The sequence below is a fragment of the Vanellus vanellus genome (genome assembly GCF_965231255.1).
Source record: "Vanellus vanellus genome assembly, chromosome: 2".
NCBI lineage: Eukaryota > Metazoa > Chordata > Aves > Charadriiformes > Charadriidae > Vanellus > Vanellus vanellus.
This window is the reverse complement of record NC_138906.1, coordinates 135,494,916-135,522,807: the sequence shown is the minus strand read 5'-3', so window position 1 is coordinate 135,522,807 and position 27,892 is coordinate 135,494,916. Positions and strand designations below refer to the sequence as shown.

The 27,892-nt window shown below is 39.9% G+C and overlaps 1 protein-coding gene across 1 annotated transcript; it reads right to left on the bottom strand.

The window, feature by feature from the left end:
- Nucleotides 1–371: 371 nt before the first annotated feature.
- On the bottom strand, nucleotides 372–9,274 carry GDAP1 (ganglioside induced differentiation associated protein 1; the record flags this gene model as incomplete). Its single annotated transcript, XM_082479470.1, has 6 exons — nucleotides 372–754; nucleotides 3,061–3,175; nucleotides 3,636–3,730; nucleotides 7,362–7,535; nucleotides 8,774–8,966; nucleotides 9,224–9,274. 6 exons carry the CDS (start codon nucleotides 9,272–9,274, stop codon nucleotides 372–374), a joined length of 1,011 nt encoding a protein of 336 aa, XP_082335596.1.
- Between the last annotated feature and the right edge of the window lie 18,618 nt (nucleotides 9,275–27,892).

The following is a 27,892-nucleotide window of genomic DNA, read 5'->3' as shown; positions in this document are numbered from 1 at the left end:
GTTTCTGCACAGTAATGCATTTCACCCACAGTGAAGAGCTATCACATTGCTGCATATCTATTAAATAAAAGCATTATAATTAGGTCAGCTACTGGGTAAAGGAGACAATAACCATTTTAACAAAGCACTGTCACAGCCTTTATAGCTCCTCATCTCAAAAGAAAGTCTCTTCTTTCTTTTGTTGTCCCCCTAACATTATTTTCCACAAATATCTCGTCATTGCCAATCCAGTTATACAACAGCAGGAGACAATTACTGTGTGACAATGTCCTAATTCACAGACGTAACCTTTCTTCTACTTTTATATTTTACTGGAGATATTTTCCTGGAGGGTAGAGATGGCCTCCACTCACCATCAGGGACAGACAGGTCTAAAAATAATTTTGCCTGGTTCTAATGGATAACATCATGTTGGCAAACCTCTTGCGAAGACACATGAAAGCAAGATAACCCACTCCCGCCAGCATGCTGACCAGCAGGGTGGTGCCAAGAACCCTGGGTGCCCTCTTCTTGGCCACACGGAACGCCGTTGGCAGAACGGCCGAGATTAATATATTGTTGACGTGTCCTAAAACCTTGTAAAATGCTTTTCTCTTCAGGACGCGCTCATAATAGGCTTCCAAGTTGGGCCTCTTTCCATTTCCCCAGTTTCTTCTTGCTAATCCCAGAAACTTCAGACGATGTAATGTGACAGCAAGTGATACATCTGCCAGACTGAAGAAATCACCACAGAGCCAAGGCTGATTTTCATCTTCTAAGCAGAGATAAAACATAAAGAATTAGGAGCTAATGGAATACAATCATGCGTAGAAGCCTCCATGGGCTAACGTTTAGTTTAGTGCTATTTCAAAATGCTGTCTAACAAACACTACCAACACTTCAGCTAAGAGATGACTTTAATCAATGAACATTTTACTCTGTCCATTCTTCACACAATATTGCAAAGTCTTAAGATCAGCAGCCTGGCCTACATTTGTCAAGGAAAAAAGAGCCACATTTCAGGTCCAAAACCGAAAACTCACAGTAAACACTTATTTTCCCCAACTACATTTCTCAAATCTGGATTAAACAGAAGTGGGAGGAAGGAAGGCAGCTTCGCTTTTACTGAAAAGCTACCACTTGCCTGAAGAATTTATCATCTTGCCTGTGTCACTCAGCCGTATGGCATTGACTCAAGAACTGCTAATTTGCTGGAGACATTCAAGTCAAAAAGAAATGACTGAGATGACTGACCTGCACCAAACGCACAAGCTCAGCAAGATGATGGTTTGTCTACCCATCTTTCCTTTGTGCCTGCTAGACCCCTAAGCATGGGGTTTTTATATTGAGAAGTTTGAGAAGCGATGGACGTTCACACTGCCCACTGCTAGTCAGGAGCACAGATGGAGACCCCAGGTACTCTCTCCAGTCAAAGGAAAGAGGTGAATCTTCCTGGGATGGCTCAGACCAGGCACTGCTGGGCAGCATCACACCTCAAACTTCAGTGATCTGACCCATCACCCCCTGAAAGGGCTGACTCCACCAAAAGCTTTTGAAACCCAGGATATGAAATTTGGTGGTTAGCTTAGCTGCCAGCATGATCTAGTTGGAGTCTAGATCTTAAACAGGACTATGTTGTTCCGTCCTCATTTGCAACCTTTTGCAGTTCTTCCCACACAACAGGCACGCCAAACCACTGGCATGAATGTTGTGCAGCAGCTCCGTGGAAACAGAGAAATTCTGCAGTTTCCTTTTCAACTCATTTGCCACCAAAGGAAAGCAATAGTTTGGCACACCACTGGTACCAGTCCATTTCGACCGGTTGTGCAGGTCTAGAAGAAATGCCTCTACAGAGAGTGAGCGTATCCTATGTTGCTGAAAGGATACCTGGGGATTCAGCCAGTGCATTCAGTAAGATGATGGAAAGAAAGACCAACAAAGCTAACCTGTGTGAAAGAAAGATGCCTGCAGTGGCAGCCACAGTGAGTGAGGAATTTGAGCAGTAGCAAGAGATGCAGAAGCTCAGAGGTTGACCAGGACCTAGAGAAGCATTGGTTACAAACCTCAAAAATGTGAATACAGACCTCAGACAAAATTCCACGAGGCACGTAACAGTCCAATGTTTTAGGAAATTCTGTGATCTTGGCAGATTTCCTACGCTCATCAATACTGTATCAGTTGGCTCCTTGAAGAGGTTATTTAGCAGAGAAAGCAAAGGGACTGCTAGAAATGGTGGCATACTCAGTTTGCTGAACAAAATCCTACCAATCTTTGTGAGTTAAAACATTTTCTGTGACTCTTTCACTGTTGAGTCAGTAGAAAATTTAATCTGGGTTTTCAATTGCTGGTTCAAATCTACTGTCTTGGTAGTAACTGATAATTACTACAATAGCTATTTATACAGCCAAATGCAAAGAGTTATTGATCCGAGTTGATCTGCAGTTGATACTGACTGACACTTCATGCAGCTCCCAGTGAAGTCAGAGGGAGGATTCCTATTAGCACCACTGGGAGTTGGACCAGACTCTGAATAAGCAGAAGACTAATCCCATTTAAACAAAATTCAACTTTCATTTGGGTGGACGTCAGGTAAACACCACTGCTTTCCAAGACGGTGAGGGAAGAGAGTTGCTTAATGATTAGAGCACATAATCAGATTGCTAATTCTGCATATAGCACAAATATCAGCACAGTATTTAAACAAGATTGTAATAAATCTGTGTTAAACATTGTCACGATATATTATAGTGAACTGAGGCCTACAACCACAACAAGAACATTCTGTAGTTGTTCTTTCTTATTTTGTTGATCAAGTACTGCAAAATTCTGCAGCTAATTATACTTGCTATGCTTAAAATGTGATGAAACACTCTCATAAGACAGTGAGAACTCATTGAGAGCATCAGTAAACCAAACTAGTATTTAAAACAGTATTGATCCCTTATGTCACGTTAGATCAGTATATGCTAAAAGTATCAAATCAGATACATTAAAACCAGTCCAATAATTGTGCTGTCAACAAGCGTACTCAGTCTCCCTGAACATAAGCAGCAACAGGATTTAGCAAGAGTAATTCCTTACCTGGTGTTTCTTCATTTCGCCGCTGCAATTCAGTCTCAACCTGATCCAAAACTTTTTCCAGTTCATCCAGTATTTTCTTTAGGTATTTTATATTATCATGATCCAGCAGTTTAGACTAAATATATACACAGGTTAGCGTTTTAATCATTGCACAGAGTTTATACTTTTATCAGAGATACTTTTACTTAGCTACTACAGTGCTTATCATAAAATGGGATTATTTTCTCCACACGGTCAGCTGGATACTATTGGATACTGGTGACAATTCGGATAACAGAAGAAAAACATTAGAGATGCTAGATATCGAGGTTTGCCTCACCCTGCAGGGTACTCAGCATCCCAACACCTGATGTGTACTTACCTTTGAAGTCAGTGTGACCAGCCCAATACTTCAGCACACACTTGAAGTGTGTAGCTGATTTAGGGCACAGACTGCTTCATGCCTTGTAGTGTTAAACCACTGCATGACATTACTGGTAATGACAGGTGAAACAAATGTTTATATTATGACAGAAGAAATCTGACGCGAACAAGCTCATAATAATGGCGGGGCGGAATACAAAGCATTTTCTTACTTTAAGGCGCTTCTGTTTTGCTATATAGGCATCTTGAAGGTCTGGATTTTCTTCCGCAAGTTTTTTCAACTCTGATTCTGTGTTACTTATTTGGCCTGATACAAAAAAAAAAACAAAGGTATGACATTAGATATCCAAACGTACCGGTAATGCCATCCACAGGAACTGATCAATAGCTTGTGTACAAATATCACACTGAAGAAATGGGAAGTGGTACTTCAGTGAAGCATCACCACCAGGTTGGAATTCAAAAATGTCATGTTTTTGAAAACTTAACTTCTGCATAAATTGACCCCACCACACCTTCTGCTCATCCATTTGCAATGAACACTATGAACTGGTGATCTCCCAGACAAGAATGAGGAATTCTTGTTAATATTTTTCTCTTATTCAGATAAAAACATTCTACTGCCAAAAACGGTGCTAAATCCGTGAAATTTGACAACAAATACCTTAGGTCTCTCATGTTTTTGTACCTCACTTCCTGGGTTCCTAACATACTTTTCATACTGCAAAAGTGCAGATAGGCCAATACTGAGATTTTCCATAGGTTGCTGTAGGTCATGTGCATAATTCCACAGATAAAGCCTAAATACCACTGAATACGGAACCCAGGTGTTTTCAGTTACCTAAAATGTGACACCAAAATCTGTTATCTATTTAGGAAATGTTCATTACAGAGTATATGGATGTTCTAGAAAAACATCCATTACGTGACTTAAAGAAGGAATGATGTGAAAACTTTAAGATAATTTCAGTGATTTCTACTACATGTGTACAGCCTTTTGCCTCCTTAAAATGGGGCTTTGCTTGAAAATGCCATAGTTACATATCTAGAGTACCAAAAGATAGTGAATAAGTTATCTATACTTCTAGTAATAAGATGAGAACAAAAGAATAATTATAGGACATGAATCACCTCTCACTTGTACTTGATAATTAAGTTTAGTTCCAATTAAGTCTTACAAATTAAACTGATAAAAAATTCTTGCTAGAGAACAGTGAACTCACCAGTTTAGACATTCTTTGTTTCAACCTGACATGACTGTGAAAGCCGTCTTTCAACACAGTACATGGAGAAATTGAAGGATATAATCACACAACTAAAATCTTATATATGCAATTAATTACTTAATTGGATTTTGTATGCATAAACATAATACATAACTGGCTACTACATAATCGAGCACTGTGAAAAAGATCAACTGTTCAAAGCTGAAAACTAAACCATCTGGGAGAAGTTTGAACGAGCAAAGGAGTTGTTTAAGAACATACACAAGCTATTCGGAAAACATGCCTCAAATCAAGAAAGCAGGCTATGCTTTTAAGTATAAAAAGATAAAAAAACATACCAATTTAGACAAGTAGTTATTTTAGCTCTACCAATATGAATGTGTGTGTGTAAACCGACAACAATTAAAACCAACTGAAAGCTAGAGGGGAAGAACACATACAGCTAGCAGAACACATGACAACGTTGTAAAGTGAACTGTAATAAAAGCACTGACTACTACCATGTGAAAACAGAAAAGCTATCAATAATGCCTACGAGTAAAGTACAATTTTTCAATGAACAGTTACCATCCACATTTGGGGAAAAAAAAGAGCAGACCAACAGAAGATAATAATTCATGTTCCTTCAGTAAAAAAAAAAAACGAATGCTAACTAATCTTACTGAAATTACCCATTCTAACTCTCTCCTGGTAAATTTTCTATAAAAAGTATTTTTAAATAGCCATTGATCATTGGACCAAACCTGATTTCTAAATGCTCTGCAATGCTCCAGAAGTTTCCAGCAGACAGAAAGAAAACTAATTCTGTGCTGACGTTTTATAAAGGATAACTCATGCAACTGTAAGGAAAACTAACTGCCCGACTTTACTTCTGACACCATAACAGAGGGGCTAATGAGAGAACTGACTTGCCAAAAATGTTAAGGGGGAGGATAACACAGTTTGTTGGAAATAGAACTTCTCAAACTAAGACAGTATCATCTTTTATGATACTATGAATTTGGTAATGGTGTAGTATTATGTTTCAAAATCTCTGCAGTATTTTGCATTGTTCTATGGAGCATTCTAAAATATAAAAAAAAAAAACAACACAACATGATATAAAGCACGGACATTGACAAAAAAAATAAATCTGAGATCTCAGAACATAACTGTAAACATGGAATTGTCATCCAGCCGTGTTCTCAGGATGTGATCCTTGTCCTAGTACTATTTAGTTCTTTCATAATATTTAAAAGGAAACAAAAAAAAAAAAAGCATTCATTAAAGTTTTCCATGGCACAAAGACTAGAAAGGACCTAAATCGAGAAAAACCATGGCAGTGATACCCAGTAGTCTGGACTGGTTGACAAACTGGGTCTAAGCAACTAATCGATGTTTCAACACAGTCCAATGTAAAATATAAATTGAAGCAAAAGATATAGTCTGGAAAAGGTACAGGCTATGGTTCTTGGTGAGAGAGCTGTAAGTTTGCAAGCAGTCCTGAAAAGCTAAACTGAGGTCGTGATCCGCAACCAGCTGAACAAGGATTCCCAGCACAGTTCTGTGGCTGAAAGTAATGCTGGAGTCCTTGAACATACATACAGTAAAAAAAACAAGAATAAAGATTTAAATATTTATCTCCCTATCTGACACCAAAGAGAACAGGATCTGCTGTCCAGTTCTGGCATCCAAACCCTGGGGGGGGGGGGGGGGGCGGGAAGGGAGAGGAGGAGGTGGGAAGAAAAAAAGAAGAAAGAGAGAGGTATGAGAACTGAAAGATTATTTGCCAAGGATTTTTCTGAATATCACTAAATGTTGTTTAACCTAAGTATTTCTGCAAACTACTGGATTTGAAACAGGAGTTCACTTCAGGATGTTCTTTGTTATAAAGGGGACTGGGCAACATAACCTTTTCCTCTGCCCTTAACATATTTTTTTCACGGGAAAATGGTATGCATGTAAAAGTCCATCAGGTAAAATACCAATCCCAAGGAAGCTGAAGGACATTTTACTGTTCATTCTACCAGACCACCGGTTCATCCTTTATCCTGATTCTATATTGTTGCATTATTTGCACCCAGGCTTAAGTTGTGCTTTAATGTTAAACTTCCATTGGTCAGCTGAACACAAGCTACTTACTTGTTCACAATTCTTTTTTCTTCCTAACCCCTAACCACCAAGTTGACACTAGTACATTCCTCATACAAAAAGGGCCTGATCATTCTCTTGTAATACATTAGATAAACAGACTCTGTTTCATTGAGGCTAATCTGCCTTTGCGCTTCTTTGAGAGGAAAGCAATTGCTTTAATTTAATACGTAAACTTATTACAAGTTTACAATGGCAAAAAATGGGTTTCTTTCAGTGTAGTGGTTTGGTGTGAGCAGCAATAGCGCCGTTCCCTAGAAATTGCTTTATATGCATAAACAGAAAGATCAGAAATTAAAATAGTCACAGCTGTCACAGCTGCCATTTTCTGTTATGCACAAGAAGCACATTTTCAATTATTAGGAAATTTAATTCCACAGACACCTCCAAAACAACACTTCCTCTTTCCCGTCTTCAAATCATAACAGACTACAAAATGTATAGAAAGTATATTATGAAAGACTGCAACTAAAACTGGAAACCTGTGCTCGATATATGCTGCTTAAGGTGCACCGAAGACAAGACAAAGGTAATGCAACATCCTATTAACTGATTGGCATTCAGAGCTATACCAGTACATACTACGAATCCTGCTGGTAGCGTAGGCTGGAATCATGGAGTCCACTGTTAACTCGGGGTGCAGGATGCAGCCGTGCGTGTAGGCATCCATAGGCAAGGAGTCTAAAAGCTCTCGATAGTGTTGCACCCTTGGATAATACATGCTCCCTTCTTCCGGCATTAATCTCGGTACTTCCTCTGCAATACAAAGTTAAAAACAGAGTCAAGAAAAGAAGAACCGATCAAGAGCAGTATTTCCAAAGCTACTTCAGTTATGTCCAGCTGGCACAGACGACACAGCCACAGTTGAGAAAGTTGCGCTATTCCCCGCTGTTAACAGTGTTATTGCAGCTCAGCAAAACACGTATGTACATACCGCATTTTAAAATGTTTGAATAATTCCAATTCCCGTGCAGCAACCCACGTAAACATGTATTTAAGAGGCCTTCAAATCAGAGAAGTGGATTCAGCATCTAGTTTGCACTTCTAGGGACAGGAGATCGTGGCACACAACCCTTCAGCCCTCTCACAGTAGAGCACAACAGAGACTGCAGTAAGTCGTTATGGCTGAAACATTACTACAGCTGTAATGCTGTAAAAATTACAGTACAGGAATCCTACTCAACGCACGGTTAGAAGTATTCCTGCACACCACTGAGTTTTACCCTGCCCTCCATCTGCCTGGGCCCCGACTCTTCATTTGACGAACACACCAGTGTTAAATACATATTATGTTCTTCTAACAATGAAGTTTTCTCCATGGCTTAGAGATCACTGCACTAAACCCCTGAAACACAGAACACTGCCTCTTCACGCTTAAAAAAAAATAGATATATAACTGCATTTTCTTCAAAAATTGAGGCAGTCTATTTTCCAGCAATACAGACACAAAGAATTTCAAAAGCCTGCATGTGATCACTTCTGAGGTTTTTTTCCTACTTTTTTACCTCTTCATTCTGTTTTGGGTCCAAAAATAATCAACTCATTCCACTTCCTCCCCCCAGCCCCTGAGATTATTCTAGAATTAAGCAGTAACGTGCGGCTTTCTTTTTTGTTGCCGAGAAGCAGGAGCTGCCCAACAAGAGCAGAAGCTGTGCTGCACTCTGTTCAACACACGATTTTTTGCAGAGATCTCACCACAGGGTTAGCACAGGGCAGCACTGCCATTACCAACTTCTCCATCCTTCCCGAAGGGCTATGGAGGACAGCGGTGGGTTTTTACCTACAGCTGCTTGTCAAGGTGCTGGAAAGCCTTCAGTTCATTTTAAAGGAATGTGTTTTCACCCCCTACCACCAACTATTAGAAGAGCCTATTTATTTTTGAGATTATAAATGTTTTCTGGTCCTGAGCGAACCAATACGGAGCTGACCCCAACACTACTGCACACGACGGGACCGCGGGGAAGGCTTTCACAACGAAACGCCTGTGGGATTACCATCTACGAACGTTGCTTCAAGGTAATCGATAATCTGCGTTGCCTCACAGATGATGTTTTCCCCATGGATCAGGACAGGTACTTCTCCCGAGGAATTTAAGCGCATGAACCACGGCTCGTTGTGCTCACTCAGCGGCAGGTTCACATCATGCTCTTCGCACGTCAGGGCTTTTTCGGCTATGGCCAAGCGCACCTGCAACGATACCATGGGGGTGTGTAGCAGTGTTGTGCGTGTGTTACCCCAGGAGAAGCACTCCCCACACAGATGCCCCCGGGGCTGCGGAGCCAACCCGGCCCGGCCCCCGGCTCCCCGCCCGCCCCGGCCCAGCAGCGGCCGCACACCACCGGCGCTGCCCTCCCTCTGCCCACACCCGCCGCAGGCAGGCAGGGACCGCCGGCACCGCGGGAGAGGGCGATCCGGGGCCTGCAGGCATCATCCTCCCCCCTCACCTTCTGCGAGGAGAAGGACTGCGTCCAGTGGTACAGCACCAGCGGCGCCATCCCCGGCGCGGTGCGCTGCGCTGCGCCGCGCTGCGCCGGGCGGGGCAGCGGCGACCGTGCCCGCCCCCGCACCGGCCTGCTCTTGGAAATTAAAAAAGGGGAGATGCCCGGGGGAAAGAAGAGGGACGGACGGGGCCGGGATACCCCCTTCTTCCCCCACGCTGCTCGGAGGATTGCCCCTTCCGAAGCGGGGAAACCGCCTACAGCATCCCCGAGGGAAGCGCAGAAAGATGGATGCGCCGGTAAAAAAGGTCACATGGCAGGATTTCCCCTCCTCCCTCTCCTTTTTTTTTTTTTTTATTTTTATTATTATTTTTTTCTTGAACTAGTGCTTCCGCAATGAATTTCGGGGGCATTGGCATCATGGTCTTGGGGAAAAAGCAATAAATTATATTAATCAGAAGACATCCTGAATTGGACCCTCTGAGTATAAATACTCCATTGCCAAATGCACTTAACTTGTAGCAAGAATACATAAAGCTGTAGAATAATATACATTTATTTTGCCTCCAGATGTATTCTTTCAATCTCAAGAGACAAGGCTTCTCAATTACTATTTTTTTTCTAGACCAAATTAGGAAAAATTAACAATTCTGCAGGGTTTGTTGTTTGGTTTTTTTTCCTATGTGAAGTAGGGTCCTGAAATGTACCTGCTAACAAACACCTGTTTCCATCAGCAGAAAATGCTTCCTTTGTATCTCACACTGGAGATAATTCAGAAGATGCAGTTGCTGACAGCACATGCCTTACTCGTTAGACACTACCAATCTGCTGCATCTGGGACATGAGCAAACTAAAAACCAGGGTGAGATTACAGAGTCCAGAACATTGCTCTCCTCACCCTGACTGCTCAATCTGCAATAAAGGCAACTACTTCAGGTGACCCTGATAACCCATTCCCACATGCAATTTCTATATACCCGGTAAATCCCACCATTAGTATCCTGAAGATGTGAATCTAGCATGACCTGAGCTACATCCCCATAACAAGTACATTTGATTTTAAGGGAAATTTTGACTATCGTTAGGCAAGGGAATGGATTTAAGACACTGAAAGAGACAAGGTAATGGACAAATCTTATAAATCAAAAGGGAAGAAACAAAGAGCCAGCTTCCAGCCCCACACTGTTCACGTGAGTGGGTACAAGGGCAGCCCATGCCTTCCCCAGAGACTACTCCCAGCTAGAGTCACAAACCAAAATAATCTCTTAAGAAAGGGAGGCACAATGAGAGGCTTCTCACAAATCCCAGCTGATAGTAGTCATTGTGTTACTGATGGTAAACCTACATTTGGGGGAATTTAATTTAATTGTAATTTTTTGGAAAGTTGGACAATGTGCTTGGAATTGATAATAAGAATGCAGTCAATAGGATGAGATAAATACATTACGCCTGGACTTGTTTCTCTCCGAGATATATGTCTAAGGAATAGCACTGCTATAATAGCACTGGAATACCCTCTCATGCACTAGGGCTTTAACCTATGGCTCGCTGATACACGGGTATTCTCACCTGGGTTGCTGTACAGTTCCTCACAGCTAGATCTTACAATATCTCAAGGCAAAGAACTCAGTATTGGATACCTCAGACATTACTTTTTTTTTTTTTTAAATTTGCATGCACTAGACACTCTTTCAGGTTTGATTTTTTTTTTTTAATTTTGCTTTTGAATCAAAATATCTTTTTTTTCAGTTACCAAACAGACCACTGCCCCGTTTTGATTCTCCTGTTCAACTAATTAATATCAAACATGGACTTCTGAGTTTGTTTTGTTACCTGTTTAAGTCCTTAGAAAGGCAAAGAAAGGTATCCATCTAACACAATAAAGAAAAAAGCACCAGTGAGAACATTGTTTCCTACTTCACACCTTTTCAGTGACAGAGCAGCTGCAATCATACTCGGGTGTTTCTTCTTCCTTTAATCTCGTCATCAGTATTGCTATGAAATACCACCAGTATGGCCCTGTTTCCCACCGTGCAGCGGCAGGGGGGAGCGCTGGCGGCTGGGCTCCCCCCGCCCGGCAGGCAGCTGTTCTCACCACTGACCACACGAGGCCTCCCTTTTCCAAAAATACGATGCAAAGTACCTTCACCCTCGGGAGATGCTGAAGAAGAAAAAGGGCCGATGCCTTTTTCTTCAGGATGAGCACCTGTCCATCCACCGATGTTTGCTCCCAAGCCTCTCTTCTCCTCGTACACGAAGAAAAGCAAACAAAAGGGCCAGGCTACGAAAAAGCTCGTAGCATCCTTGAAAACCTTGTTCCAACTGCATTTACAAAAAGTTTTACCCAACTGCAATGAACATTAGTCTCCGTAAAGGTACCTTTTAATGCACAGATGTCATGAATACAAAAGCAGCGCAAGGCACAAAGCCACACAACTGCAAATCTGACCGGTGTCTTGGCACGTTGCTGCTGCAAGCAGACCGCTAGCACTGTGTGAGACATCACTTTTCTATCTATACTGATATTCTTGCCCTGTTTCTCTACATGGCGTCTCTCTTGGGCCTTTTTTAGCATCCTGTACATGTTTACAAAAAAAATGTATGTACAACCCTCTATAAGTTTTGTTTTTTGTTTTTGGGTTGTTTTTTTTTTTTAATGCACATATTTTTACATCATGGAAAGAAAATAACATTTACAGGTATTACTAATAGATAAGCAGTACCAAAATCGACTTAATAAACTGATTTATAAACTCAATCAAAGATCTGAAAAACAGTATTCCAGTTGTCTTCTTTCTTACTTCACCACTCACTCCATGATACTGTCAGGAAACATCTAGGCCAGATGTGTCATAAAAGTCACCGTTGCCAGTAAAAAATGACAATTTCTTTCTTATCAGATAATTTTTTTTTATGCACATTGAAAACCAAGTTTGATTAGATTACAACGGGAAAATAAATCTTTTGCTTTTTTCTGTGCAGCCAGAGCCATTATAGCTGAAAATTAGCTGGATTCTGTGTATGCATCATTAACAGATGCATTGGTTCAGTTCCAAGCGCCGAACTGGCCTGACAGTGGTGCAGGGGTTAATACTAGTGGGGAAAGTAAGATGTGTTATATTCTGGACCTTCTGTTATCAATACTTATTGGCTAAATTTCCAGTTGCAGACGCTGCACTACTGCGATGTCATGAGTCAAAAAAACCCACAGCGTTGAATTCAGGTACACAGGTGAGATTTAGTACTGACACAAGAACTGTCTTTAATATGACTGATGAATTAGATATGCAACCCTTCAGAAACAGTGAGAGCAAAGTTACATCTTGACAGTCACAGCTGAGGCTACCTGTGGCCTAATTTAACTGTGTGTAAAACCAGGGAGGGATGCCAACCTCAGTAATTCTAGATAGCTGATGCATATTCTCAAGAAGTATAATTACTGAGGTACCATTTTATATCCAACAAAATCCACCTATTAATAGAACTTATGTAGTCACTTTCAGAGTTACTTAACATATTATACTAGGTTTTCTTCAGGGATTTCACCACAAAACTCTACCTAAATTTTCCCTAAACGTCATAGTCCAACCTGTTCCATGCAGGCGTTTCATATGTCAATACTTCAGAAATACTGCTTAATAATTCATTTTTCTATATAAAATTGTTCATAGAAGTTTTATAGTAAGCCTATTTCAAAATAGTAGTGATTGCATACATTTCTAGTTCTTGATGTATAACAAAACTATTCATTGTTCTAATGCTATAAAAAAACAACTCAACAGTTTTGATGATTGGAATAACTTTTCCTGAAATATCAGGCTTTTTAATCATGCTCAGAAATATATTTAATATATTTACTTAAGGTGCAAAAATGGCAATTTCTTAGATATAAACCTTAAAATCTAGGCATTATCAATACAGCTTTATCCAGTGTATCAGTCCTCAAGCTTTTCTACAAATGGCGTCTTCAAATTATAAAATCTAAGATATCAGCCAAATTCAAAAGATCTAAACCATGTTTTTATGTACTTGCCTGTGTTTGTTGTCTCTGTGCATGTGTAATATGCCCACGAAGGAACTCCATCGTTACTGAGCTATTAGGAACAATTCTGTATCGTCTCTTCACATGCTCATTTTCCCTCATGTTATCTTAGATGTGTAACTCACCTGAGTAAAAAGTCTATTCAAAAGTTCTCCTGTGCTATGTACGCCTGTGCACAATATCCAGGTGTTGATTTTTATACTGGTTTCAATCGAACAGTGATGACATTTGTTGAGCAAAGTTGCCATAATGTTACATGTTTGCACGGCACTGTCTAGCACATTGGGGCTGACTGCCTGTTAAAATAACTCACCCATTACCACAGCACACACAACGGATGTAAAAAATAGTATCTTCCAGCCTGTGGAAAAAAATATTATCTTTTGCCTGTGGCCAAAACCTGAGCATGCAACTCTGAGCTAGTAAAATAGTTTATTTAGATACTAAAACAAAGTCCACCAAAGTTAGTGGAGTGATTTGTACTGACTTCAGTGTGTTAGATACCAGGTCTTAGGCCAGTTCAAATTCTGCTACAATCACTTTGCAAAATATAAAGATCCAGCAACTGGGATGACAACCAAGCACAGAAAGCCTTAAGGAAATCTAAGAGGTTAAATACAATTTTGTAGAATGTCCTTTGAAGTCTCATGCATTATTTCCTTTGACTGGAAAATAATTTTAAAAGATCTTTCCTGAAAAATTATAGAAATCAGATTCTTTCCATCCCTGAAATAACCCCAAAGTTTAACCATTTTCAAAATTTTCTAAAAATGTTAGTTACACTTTTTATTGAAAATACTGTGAAAACTTTTATAAGTTAATTTGTAAATGAGTTTAAACTAAACATTTGATCTTTTTCAGCCAACTGCTCACAAAAATAGTTTTTAAATACTTTAAAGGGTTATCTTGTACTTGTGAACATTTTCATTGACAAGTAAAAAAATAGTTGCCACTGAGGAAGAGCCGTTACTTTTAACAACATCAATCATTAAGACAACACAAAAATGTAGTTCTCATTTAAATAAGGAGATTCTTATTTCTTCAGCCTTAATTCTTGCTGTTCGCTCATCACTTTTGTGCAAGCCTGGACTAAAAAACATACAGTAACAGGAAAAATATTTCAATTAGCCTCCTTGAAATCCCACTTCATGAGACAGTCAGGCATCCATGTTAGATGGAAGTCAGAAAAAGTGCTTTCAAAAGCTTAGATGACCCTCTGTTCCAGAGCACCCTGCACCAGCACAGCGACCCGGAGGAAGGCTGCTCTGCTCCAGAGCCGCCCAGTGCCACCATCCGTGGGCTCCACACCACCCCAGGAAAATCATCAGGGCCAGCCGGGTAACCCAGCTTGTGATTGCCTGTAGAGGAACGGGGGCCATATGCATGGGTAGAGTATTTTCTTTCACCGAGTAACTTCCCCCCCCCCCTAGTCTAAATCCCATAAATTATGCACCAGTATTGCAGTGTCTTTTCAAATTATACTATGGCAGAAACAAAAAGGAAACTGTAGTGGTCGGTTACAATATATCAATTTACTGTATTTACTGAATTTTGAAAGCTGGAGAAATTTTCATTAAGTTCCACTTCTCACTACATCTGTATTAGCCAACTGGAATTTTTATTCCTGCTATTTCCCAGTGGAGGGCCCTCCGCATGCATGACTTCCAGTACCAGCTCTCATTTCTGTGCTTGATGAAGGACGTCTCAGAGTTCCCATTACACAACTTCCACCCTCCCCGACCAGACATCAGGATACTATTTGGTTAGTCCTTCAGACAGATTTAAATTTCTTCTCCTGGTTTTCTTTAACAGAACTGCTACTCCATATTTGATTGATAATCGTTCTTTGAGTTTTTCAGCCCCTTGGCAAGCGTTGACGAAAAAGCACAAAAGAATCGGACTGTTAGTTGATACCAATTAGCAAACCCCAAACTTGAGTCCATATCCAAACTGATTCCACCTTAATTTAAATTCTTCTTTTATTCTGTAGATAGGTATAATTTCTTAAACATAGTTTAAGAGTTTAGTAATCAGTACTTGTGTTTTAGCTGTACTGAGTAGCAAGAAACAGTCAACTCTCTTGCTCTGTAGACAAAGGTATTTCGTGGCTCTGAGGTACTTGCAGTGAAGTTACCTTTGATGTGAGTAACGATAATTTAAAAAACTGGGATTCTTCGACTTGCTTGTTATAAACTATCTATGTCACTTAAAACCTTACATTTTCAATGCTTGAAATAGAACAGCAGAATGTAAAGCAGCTGGACGAATTCATTATCAAATAGCACACGAACACAATATTCACCTAACTCCTCCTGTAAGCAAGACCTCGTTTATGAAAGTATAAATAGGATAAGATACAGTTTTGGGCGGCAATAGATCTGGGCACTGAATCGCTGTCTATGTTCTTTTGGCACTAACTGAAACACGCTGGCATGATTTTTTCTCAACTGCGTAACGTCACTCACAAATAGAGAACAAATACCAGAGCCACTGCTCTGAAAACACACTTCCCCCCTCACATTTAGCTCAATGAGACTTTCTTAAGAAAAAGAGATGTAGTATACTAGTGTCAGCTGAAGGCACTAACACTCGCTATGTGGCGTTTACCAGGTTATCTGACCAAAAAGAAAAAAAAAAAAAAAAAAAAAGAAAAGAAAAAAAGCAGGCTGTCCAGAGAAAGGGATGAATTTAAATCCTGTGTGTGTAACTGATACAAATGAAAGTATGAAGCTGTCTCCGTGCCCTGTGCAAGTGCAGGGGAGAAGCGAGTGCAGCAGGCGATGGTATGTGTCTGAAATAACAAACCCTTTCCACTAACACCCCAGCTAATGCAGCGGGTGGGGAGGCAAAGCCAGAGGAGAGAAGCTGCAGAGGCCGGAGCGAGCTTTTCAAATTTTTACAGAGACGCATAAACTGGCGGGGGGGGGGGTGGGGGAGGCGGGGGAAGAAGGCGCAATGCCTCCGTTCGATTCCTGTAGTATCCTATTAAGTCCAGCGGCCAGAATGCAAAGGCAGGATTTGACTTGTGTGTTACGGTCCTCACAGCAAAATACAAACATTAAAAAGACATTATATTAATAGAAGAGTTAATATGAACAGAACTTAGGGACAAGGAAGTGAGAACATCCTTTTGGCCCAGAGGGTATAATCTATCTTTTCAAGATTAAGACATTAACAGGGTTTTTTCTTGACCTTGAATAATTAAAATTTTCCCTCTAACATGCTAGCTAGGCCACTGCCACAGACCTTCAGGCCTATCTTACTTTATTTCAATATAGTGCACAAAGTGAGAAATAACTGGAAAAAACTTCTTAATCTCAGCCTCTCTCCGACTTCACTTCATAATACATTCTAATTCCGGTTTTGACATTGTGTATGACCTAAGACAGTTGAACAAAGAGGTCTTTTTCAGTCCACCTTTCCTCCTCCACAAAAGCTTCACGCTTTAGTGGTTCTAAGGAACCACAAACGTTCAGTGGAAAACATAATCAAGTTAACATGAAAAGGGAGTCTAACAAGAACACGGCTCGTATCTTGGAGCAGTGTTTTAATACTGTGATTAAATTTGTATTCCCCCTAAATTGCGTTTTCTTTGAACTCCCTGGCTTGTGACCCCCTTTCCTCCCGTTTTCTTCATGTCAGCTTCTTCACCGCCGGCAGAAGATCCCTCCGAACTGCAGCTGCATCTGTAAATGTTTCATCAAAGGCCCTGAACGTCTGGTAACCAGCAGACCCGGTGGGTGCTACAAATGTGATCTGGGTCTATCTCGGGGAAGAACAGCATGACCATATTTACTGCCGATGCTATTCTGGGGGCTGTATGACGTGCTTCTTCCCTCTGGCTGAGCAACGCTTGCCCGTTCGTCTTTCAACACTCACTCCAAGCATGACAGGATGAAATAAAACAAAATTTACTGGGAGCAAGCTTACTTGCATATTGAAGACTTCCATCTTAACAACTTCATCATACGCACACACGTACGCTTATTTCAGCAACCGCGATAAACATTTTGTGCTCTAGGTAGCTTAGACACTTAGGTTACATTTTTAAAAAAAATCAAGCCATAAGAAGATAAAGAAAAGCATTACTATATAAAGTAATTAAAATTAGCATGGAGGCACAAGTCTATTTGTCCCCATAAATTACATCTTAACTCAGGTTGGCAGCAACACAGTAGCTCCAGCTCTGCACAACACCTCCAAATGTGGCCAGCAGCTGTCTCCCAAAAACTGTGAAAATAGGGGGGAAAATACTGATTTTCTTGATGCAATCATGCACATAAGATCACTTCTTCCAAAATCAGGCAAGTAGCTTAGGTATACAAACTGAAATTCACTCAGTAGCCAGCAGAACGAGCCAAGTACTTCCAGTGACTGATTAAACTCAACCTCGCCCAAGATCTGTACCACACTTTGTAGCAGAAAGGATGAAAAAAAAAGAAAAAAAAAAAAACAGATTAAAATGACATGCATACTTTTCACACTTCAAGTGTTATAATTTTGCCAATATTAATATATTTTTTTAAAAAATCTAGAAACGTGCCACTGACACCATACAGCACAGAAAAGATCACGAGTTTTTTCTTCTCTTAAACCTATACAGAAAAATTTTCAGCACTAAAAATGGAGAATCACAAAATTGCATAGTGCACAATTCATTCACTTCCTGGACACTGAAATCTTGGCTAGGAAAATCCTGATATCATGAATTTTCAAAAATGGATGACATTTTAAAAATTTTTCTTTGGGCTCAGTTTTCCAAATACAACAGCAACCAGCTGTTAAAAATCAAATCTCACTAAGTTTCATTAGTTAGACAAAAGCTGCAGTCTCAAACTTACACAAACCAAAACCATATCCCTTTATACACGAAAGCAAAACTGCAACCCCCTACTTCTAACTTTAGCATGACATGCCATAAAGCTGCCGTCCTCCAGCTCTATTACATTTTTGGTTTTCATGGCAGAACCTCATATAAGCAAAAATACCACATAGCTAAGCATGAGTAAATTAATAAAAATTTTGTAATGTTTTCCTATGGAACAAATTAATTTGTAATTAATTGTTTCTGTTGTGGAACAAATAAATTTCAACATTCATTTTAGTTCTCAAATCAACTGGAATAAACTTTGTACCTAACATAGCCAGATATCATGCAGGTTAATTGTATCGTCAGATTTTAAAATTAATAAACTAAAACATGAACTAAGGTGATCTGTACCATGGACTTTATAGCACAGCTGGTTTTAGGCATACCTACGAGTGAAAGATACAATGATAAATACAGGCCTAACTGAATACAGTTGATTATTCTCTAAGTGAATGCATAATAAATGCAATTGACAAGATAGCACATCATATAAATGTTTTTCAAACACACTGTATTGTCAGGAACATATACACCCCGTGATTAGAGCAGACATTGTTAGAGAAGGGGTACTTCTATATTCTGTATGAAATTTAGACTGAATTTCCCTGTTACATGCTGAATACACAGTATAGTTGGGTTACAAAACCACAAATAATGGTGACTTGTTCATAAAGGACCTATTGCAACAAGATCACAAACTTTTATGTAAAAGGATTTTGTTTACTACGACAACTGAAGTTACTAAAGGATGATGCGTTCATAAAGAACATTAGGAAACCTGTTTTAGACTCCACATATAGGATGAGGTGTTTTCTACTTAAAAAAAAAAAAAAAAAAGTTACTTTTAAACAAAACTAAGGCTCAGAACCCTCCCAATCATATCACAGAGTTTGTCTCATACTTGCCAGAAGCACAGATACACATGATGTATTCACATGCAGAGCGGCAAATGCGAATTCATGCAACTTCACCAAAAGAGGAGCATAAAAACTGTACTACACCTGCAAGAATACAGACAGCACCACACAAAATTCTGCTTTGGTGGTTACGTCTTCCAAAGAGCTGAAATGTCAGTGGACGAATAGAAAACCCTTTTGCAGCAATGCAATATTGCTTTAAGTGCAATTGCTAAGAAAGACAGTTTTCAAGATGCAAAAGGGGCTAATAGTGTAATCCACACAGTGAATAGGTTTTTTCATCATACAAAATCTTCATGACATTATGTTACCATCATTTTAAAAAGTCAACAGAATAGAAGCAAACCAAGAATAAATGAAATCTCATACCAGCTGGGAGTTTTAACACTGGTTAGGCTGATTATGATGCACTAACCCTTGCTATATTTTTGCATGTAAAATTAAACTTCAAAATATGTTTAGTTGCTTAACTTGCATGTTAGCTGTGTTGAGAACAACTTTTTCCCCCCAGGACAAATATTCCTGGATCAGCACAAGAAACTTATCAATAGTGTACATTTATCAACTCAGGCATAACAAACATCTGTTTGTCTTTTTATCAAAAATCAGTTAGAGTAAGCCGTATTATCCTCACCAAAGTTTAAGCAGATTGAGGGAGTGGCTTTCTATTAAAGGTCTTTGCAGTGCAGTCCGCTTAGCCCCATGGCAGTGTCCTCTAAAGCTCAATTCCTTTATTTAGGACTTTGTTAATAGAAACAAATCTCAGAAGAGACTACACTGTGCATAAAAATATCCATATTAGATTCATTGTCAAAGAGCTCAGGTTTTGCACCTCTGGTAGCATTTGCCTTGTTTTCTCCATCATCATCTGAAAAAAAAAACAAAAAACAACCAAACAACCCAAAACCAAACCCCAAACAAAACCCACCAAGGTCGTACCTATAACTCATATTTAGAATGACAATTATTTTCCATCCATTTCACAAATGGATTCACACAGAAGAACAGATTTTTACATGAAGTTAATCAACTATCCAGGGTATAAGAAGCATCAACACCAGTTTATTGGTGAAATGCAGCAGCTGTTTTGTTCTGTTCCAGCACGGCATCATCAGAGCACGTGCTAATAGCCATAGCCATCAACACGTCTTTTAAAATTAGAAATATCGTATTTAAGTGCTGTTTTAGAATTAATTTATCACCTTTAAAGAAAAAAAAATAATTCATTTTTTATAAGAATAAAAAACAAAGACATTCACATGTTAAGAAGAATTAGGTATGAACACAGACAGACATATGACCTCATCCCTATGTCTGACAAAATCTGCCAGATAAAATCAAAGCAGATCATAAGGAACTGCAAGGTCCAGGGAGCGGCTGGAGAACTGCAGCTCCTACAGAAGTTGGGATGGGTACCTTCTCAGTGTGTCCTCACCATTGCAGAGGTGGTCTGGCGTGACCCACAGAGCTCTGGTCTCCTCCACCAGAGGGGCGCTGCAGGAGACTGAAACTGCAGAGCTGGGACTGTCTGTCTGACGAAGAAATTCTCTTTACCAAAACCTCTGTGAAGGTCTGTAATCACTGGCGGTGAAATTGCTAACTGAGGAAGGAGGATTTTCAATGAACAGGGAGGACCTAAAAGCCTAGATCTCTGGGAAGACTTGAAAAGAGGTTGTAGAGAGGTGGGGGCTGACCCCTTCTCCCTGGTGACAAGTGACAGGACGAGAGGAAATGGGTTCAAGTTGTGTCAGGGGAGGTTTAGATTGGATATTAGGAATTTTTTTTTTTTCACTGAAAGGGTTATCAAACATTGGAATAGGCTGCCCAGGGAGGTGGTGGATTCACCATCCCTGGAGGTGGTTAGAAGTGGTTTTGTCAGGGTAGGTTAATGGTTGGACTTGATGATCTTAAAGGTCCCTTCCAACCTCAGCAATTCTGTAATTCTAAGATGCAAGAGGCTCTCAATTCAGGTACTCAGAAAAACGGCAGCATGGTGAGCAATGAGTAAGGCTGCTGAACTTTTTTCCCCTACGGTATCAAAGCAACATATATGAAAACCATTTAACTCATCAGCTAATTTACACAAAAATTACCAGAGGAATTAAGATCTCGAAGGTATGACATTGCTACAATTTAAAACAAAGCAAAGCCACAAAATACACATCCAGGCAGGAAAGAGAGAGATGCATTGCACACTGCTAAGGAAACATGAAACAACCCCAATTCTCATCTGACATTGGAGATAATACAAACGCTCCAAAGAATAGGAAAAGCTTCAATCAGGCCACGGACCTCCTCAGGCACCTGGAAAATCTGTAGAACAGAGCGTCGCAGGACTCAAGCACTTTGGATGCTGCTGTTAGTTCTTCAAAGCCCAGAACAGGGTGAAGATGGGGGACGTCAACAACGAGGGACCCACTGGGAAGGTGCTACAGGGCAATTACAGTACCGTGTTACAGGGAAAACCGTTCTTACCCAGCAGATGAGCGACTACATCAAATCTGGAATATCTCTTCCTTTTAACCTACGTGGGTAAACTGCTTGAGAATGCAAGAATGCAAGCAACTTGATTGAAAGATTATGGGATAATATTATTTGTAATTCCTAGGAAAAAGAGAATGGAATTAAAAACAAAAGAGGTGAACCGTAGAGCTGCCAGCTTTCCTGGATGCTTTCAATTGCATTAGGGAGACTGTTTGTATAGATGCTCTGCAAACAGAGCAAACGATTCAGCTTTCAGAGCAAAATAAAAATAAATCTTTTTGCTGGATTATTTTTAAGCTGGATTGGTTCCCTGATCCAAATCACAGCTCACTGAAGAAACAGTTGTGCTGGCAGCACGGAGGGCTGGTGGCATGAGAATGTCTCAAGCCGGTGTCGGACAGGACTATCTTGTAAAAACCACAAACTTACATTTGCTCTCTACCAGGTTTTATTTTATTATAAACTGCATAAAAGAGCAGTCTGTTTTCTTAAAGAAATAATGTGAAGGGCATAACCACAAACTACCCCGATGTGAAGAGAAAATAAGATGAGTATCACGAGACAAACTTGACTAAATTGAGAGCTCTTCAACGATCCTGAAACACTAGAAGGAAGTATATGCAAGTAGAAAGTAGGTCAAATTACTAAAGGAAGAATATTAGGGAAGAGTGCAAGTATGTAGGGGCAAAATCAGAAAGGCCAAATTACAGAACAAGACCTGGTTGGGAAGGAACAGAAAAGGAAACGAGACAGCCCCGTAGCAGGAGGAGAGCAAAGGGAAGGGATGTGCCACTGCTCAGCTGGGAGGGAAAGCTTTCAGATGCACCACTGAGACAAACCAAAACGTTAAACGCTTTTTTGTTTCGGCCTTCACTAAAAGAGATATTATGTATTTTGACTTCAGCAAAGCTGCTGAGGTTCCCTAAAGGTGATCTAGGCAAAGCTGTAGTAAGAGAGTAAACATTGTTTACAGGTCTTAAGTAATGGTTATTAAGTCTCAAGCCTGAAGGCTGTATCAAATGGTAAATCTGTACCAAAGCTTTTAACGTTCAATATGTTCATTAATAACTTTGATCTTGGAAGAGTTCAGTTATTGCATGGGGAAATGTGCAAACTGTTAGAAACCAGGGAGGAACTGCAATATGGGATTAAAATGCAAAATGAACCTAACCCCGGGGAAGTAATCTTAAGGGGGAAAAAAAAGCGCGCAAGCAAATACCTGCTGTGTGAAACCCAGCTTCACCAACACAAAGTGGGAAGCGATGAGTTAAGCAATATTCTGTGGGAAATTAATAGGACAGCAGCAAATCCCACACTGAAGACGAGTTGTTACACATCCTCTTGCTGTTGGGGCAGGGGGGCGGGAAAGGAATCATCGCACTGCTGATTTCTGGCACCAGCGTAAAAGAAGAGTGTCATTTGGGAGTCACAGGGAATTAGGCTACTATAATATGGCACAATATTAGCCAAATAATGTGTTTTGTTTTCAAAACCAGACTTTAACAAATACCTAACACGATTGGAGAAAGTCCAGACAACAGCAACAGTGACAGTCAGGAGGTGTAGGAGGAAATAATGAAAGATAAAGTCTGCTTAGGCTAAAGAAAAGGGCTAAAGCAAGACAAGAAGAGCCGTCTTCAAACACTTATGAATTTGCTGCAAAGAGGAAGGCAATAAACCATTTCTATCTTCCCTGAGGAAGAAAGACTCGAACTGCAGGAGTTGCAGGATTAAGATCACCATTTAGGAAAAGCTTGCTAGGGATAAATCTGATTTTGGAGCTCTTTTCCACCTATATAATTTGGGTGGTAATTTAGGGTAATCATTATGATGTCACACTTCTCTTCAAATCAAGCATTACAAAATTGAACACATTTGAAGTTAATTTTCTTTTTAAAGTCAATTAAGCCACAGTGATGCAGTCGGTTTTGTTCTGCAGACAAATATATAAAATAAAAACAAACCCACAACAAAACCACTACATATTGACAAGACCCAGAAACAATATTTCATATTTTTTCCATAATTTCATAGGTACTTATGATCATAACACTATTGCATACCATCATTATAAGATAATCTAATATATTTATACATTTAAATAAAATCATTCTAATACACTGTATCTTACTTGTATGGAGAGTTCTGCTGCTGTTAAAATCACTTCAGAAACAAAGAAGATCAACATAAATGCTGCATTTCTTTAAAAAAAAACAACTCTATTTTTATTTAAAAATCTAATTCAGTTGCTTAGAACAACACCAAAAATAGAAGTCTGTGTACAAAACATACTCATCTTGTTTTCAAGTTAGAGAAGGATCTGTATTTTTGTTTTTATAAGCTTTATCAGCACTTTCTGCAAAATAAATAATAACTGTATTCACTGAGTAAGCATAATATCTCTGGAATTAAACATACTATCCTACTGGCCAGGTCCCAGCTTCAAGCACAAGGTAGAACTGACACTTACTGATGCAGCTAGGAGAGCAGTTTCATACCACCATGTTTCTCAAATACTAAAGCAAATTAAAAAAAAAAAAAAAATCCTGTAGAATTACCGTTCCACTATTCACAGTAACTTATATGAATTTACAGCATAGTAAGAAAAAGCAATATGCTCCTCTCCTACAAGTCAGACAACATAATTAGTGTTAAAGGTACACCGAACTATGTTTATAAATGTTAATTTAGACTCGACATAAAAATTGGCATAAGTCTTGTGGCTCTTCATATGGAACCAGGAAGACCTAGTTGCCCCTGACATTTCTGCACTGTGGTTTTCGTACTACCTTTACTCCTCTGTTTCTGCCTCCCACACAGCAGTCCTGTGTGTGAACTCATCCGACACAATGCGTGCAGCTCATTGAGCTCATCAGTTAAGCATCCTGCTTCTGTTCTGCAAAGCACTTGAGAACATTCTTCGGAGCTTTGCTTTATTTGAGCACGGATATCTTGCAGATGTTTAATTTAAAGCTCATGTGTAGTCCCACTGAAGTAAATGGGATTACTAAAGTACTTAAAGTAATTCCCTGCTGAATCAGGCTTTTAAGGGTAAGAATAAATGTGCCTAATTTTTATTCATGCATCAGATATCTATAGACTAATAGTTTAAACTCAGCAGTTTCCTATCTAGTTAATATTAAATCTCTGGAGTTTAATATCTTCACCTGCTGCATCTACCATCCCATCTACCATCCAGCATTAAATATAATGCAGCAGGACAAGTTTTTGCATATGTCAGGCACTCATGTTTTGCATACATACCAGTGCTGTGATTACTTACACAGCAACAAAACTATGCAAGGTAAACTTTCTCTATTTTGGCAATATACCACAAAAATTGCACTTTCTGGAAAATGATAAACAAACAGCACCCGGACCTCGTATTTTCTGAATGTTACATATATCAAAGACTTCAGAAAAGAACTGTTGTAAGGCAGATAAAATAATAGTGGAAGCAATTACATTTATTTTGGACGCAACAGGTAAACTCATTCATCTACCTGTAACTGCTTACTTCCTGCATACGATGGAGTTTTAGAACTATTTTCAACGTGATACTGGGCATAAGCATCCAAGGAAACAAAATCTGTGGATCTAAGGTATTTAAAACGTACGTGCTACACATTGCATAGAATCATTACCTACACCCTGGCCAGAAGCAAACACAAAGTGGCATGAAATAAGGTTAAGACTCATCAATGCAAAATCTGTCAGAAAAAAAAAAAGAAGAAAAAAAAGAGAAAAAAATTATAATCTACAACCTCATCAGCAACGAGACACTCGTGACTTCTTACATCATCAAGACCTGGCTGAGTGATGCTAAGAGTTCTCTACAAAGCACTTCTATCCTCACATCTATCAAAATTTATCCCCTGCTGAAAATATAATAAGAGAAGGCTGGCAGTGATGAATTCATCTTGTCATCAAGCATCAACTCCATTTAAATTGATTACTTAATTTAAATGAGTACACCTGGAAATATAAACCACATGCAAAATTACCATTCATTTTAATGTCATTTGCAGGTCACTAAAAAAAGACCCACTGACACACTTGTGATAACAGAAGAAAAATTAAATGATTCCTTCCTAAAAATTTTCATTGTTCACCTCTGGCCCACCCAATCTTGTTGGTTCATCTGATCAAATAGTAAACCTACAAAGTTAAATCAAGGGCGTAAAACAACAGACTAACAGGCAGATGATTATTTCATTAATGCAATGGTACAACAACGTCTAGCATACAGATGTAAGAACTTAAGGCGGCCCCAATTAATTATAGGTTTGGGATATGAGTACAGACATCAGACCAACAGCTTTAGGGATAAACAATTTATCTCTAAGTAAGAGCACAGTAACGTATATAGATCAGTAGTGCAATTACCGAGGCCATTATAACAGCAAATCCAGTTATTCAGCAATATATTCAGGTGGAAACAACGGCAAATCCAGTAATTCACCAATACTGAGCCAGATGTAATACCCGGGCACGCAAGGGCATGCACAACCATGGTTACCAGCCAGGCCAGCAGGAAGCTGGGCACGGCTGCTTCTTCAGAGAAGTGGCTCGGACCTGCGGAGGGGCTGGGGGAATCCCACACTTGCTCATCCAACCCAGCCCTTCCATTGCTGAGTCGCCGAAGCACTGTCTGGACTTGCTAATCAGTCATCCCACCCCACCTCTGCTCCTCCGGTCTTGTCCCTGGTGTGCACGGGGAGCAGAAGTATGGTGTGAGGCAATACCGGCCTTACACCTCCATTGTGTGCACAGGACCTGGAAACACGACGTAAAGCAACACCAGGCCCACAACAGATAAAACCAATGCTCAGCAGGTCCAGTTCAACCACAACAACTCATGCATTTAATAAAAATCTCCTCATGGAATAAGACACAATTATAAACAGGGGACTTCAATTACCAGTTTTATTGTATACCAATATCAGCTACAGGCATACTGACTTCCAACAGGTAGTTCCCCACACCCACACAAACCATTTCACTGTTCCAAAATTCTGTTAAAACATGACAGAGCTTTATCTTGTGTCAGAGGAAAGAAAACAGGAAAGAGAGATTGATAGAGTGAAAATAGTAAACTCCTCAAAGCACACGTGCCATCACCACTATTGTTTCCAACCCTTTTCTTTGCAAAGAAATGCAAAATATGTAGGGCATAAAACCTGATGACCTGTTAGAGCTGGTCCAGAGGAGGGTCATGAAGATGATCAGAGGGCTGAGCACCTCTCCTATGAGGACAGGCTGAGAGAGTTGGGGTGGTTCAGCCTGGAGAAGAGAAGGCTCCGGGGAGACCTCATAGCAGCCCTCCAGTACATAAAGTGGGCCTATAGGAAAGATGGGGAGGGTTTCTTTATCAGGGAGTGTAGTGATAGGATGAGGGGGTAACCGTTTTAAATTGAAAGAGGGTAGATTTAGATCAGATATCAAGAAGAAATTCTTACCCTGAGGGTAGTGAGACACCAGAACAGGTTGCCCGGAGAAGCTGTGGATGCCCCATCCCTGGAGGTGTTCAAGGCCAGGCTGGATTGGGGTTTGAGCAACCTGGTCTAGTGGGAGGTGTCCCTGCCCATGGCAGGGGGGTTGGAACTAGATGATCTTTAAGGTGCCTTCCAACCCAAACCATTCTATGATTTTATAAGCTCAAGAAATACTCGGAGGATCCTGAACTGCATCTTCTTCAGCAATCCCACCTACTGCAACCTTTTCAGACTTCTCCTCCATTGTCAATAATGGCTTTCCACAAAATCTCAGATTGCAGTGGTGGTGTCTCTTTAACTTCAGCACACTACATAGTCTTATCCAAAGATACATGAAAGACTGCATAATGTCTGTGCTACAGAAACAATGTTCTTATCTGGATTTCTACACTCCAAATCTATGAAAAAAAATTTCCTGGTCACAAAGGGGCATTGAAAGCTTCCTCATCTTCTCTTGGACAAGGCACAAGTCTTCAATCTTGTCCTTTTCTCTCTGTATGTATGTGTCCAAACGTGTGCTCAATCTTCCAACTACGCATATTCAAGCAGAACTAGAAATCCCAAAGCCCCTTACTGGAAGGGAAACAAGACTTCATAGCACACACTTCCTCTGATGAGAGAGGAGACACCAGGAACATGTATCGGTTATAGTGCTCAACTCTTCTAGAAAAGAGCAGAGACACTTTTGCACTGAACTGTGTGTATGGCATAAAAATGTACACAGAACAGTGTCCTGTGAAGCACAAAGCTTGAAAAATTATCCAAGTTAAATGAGTGTGCTTAGTATGTGCAATATTTTAATTTCATTTAGCTTTAAGTCAAAACTGCTTATAACTGGGCTGAATTTGGCATGAATTTCTGAAGCTT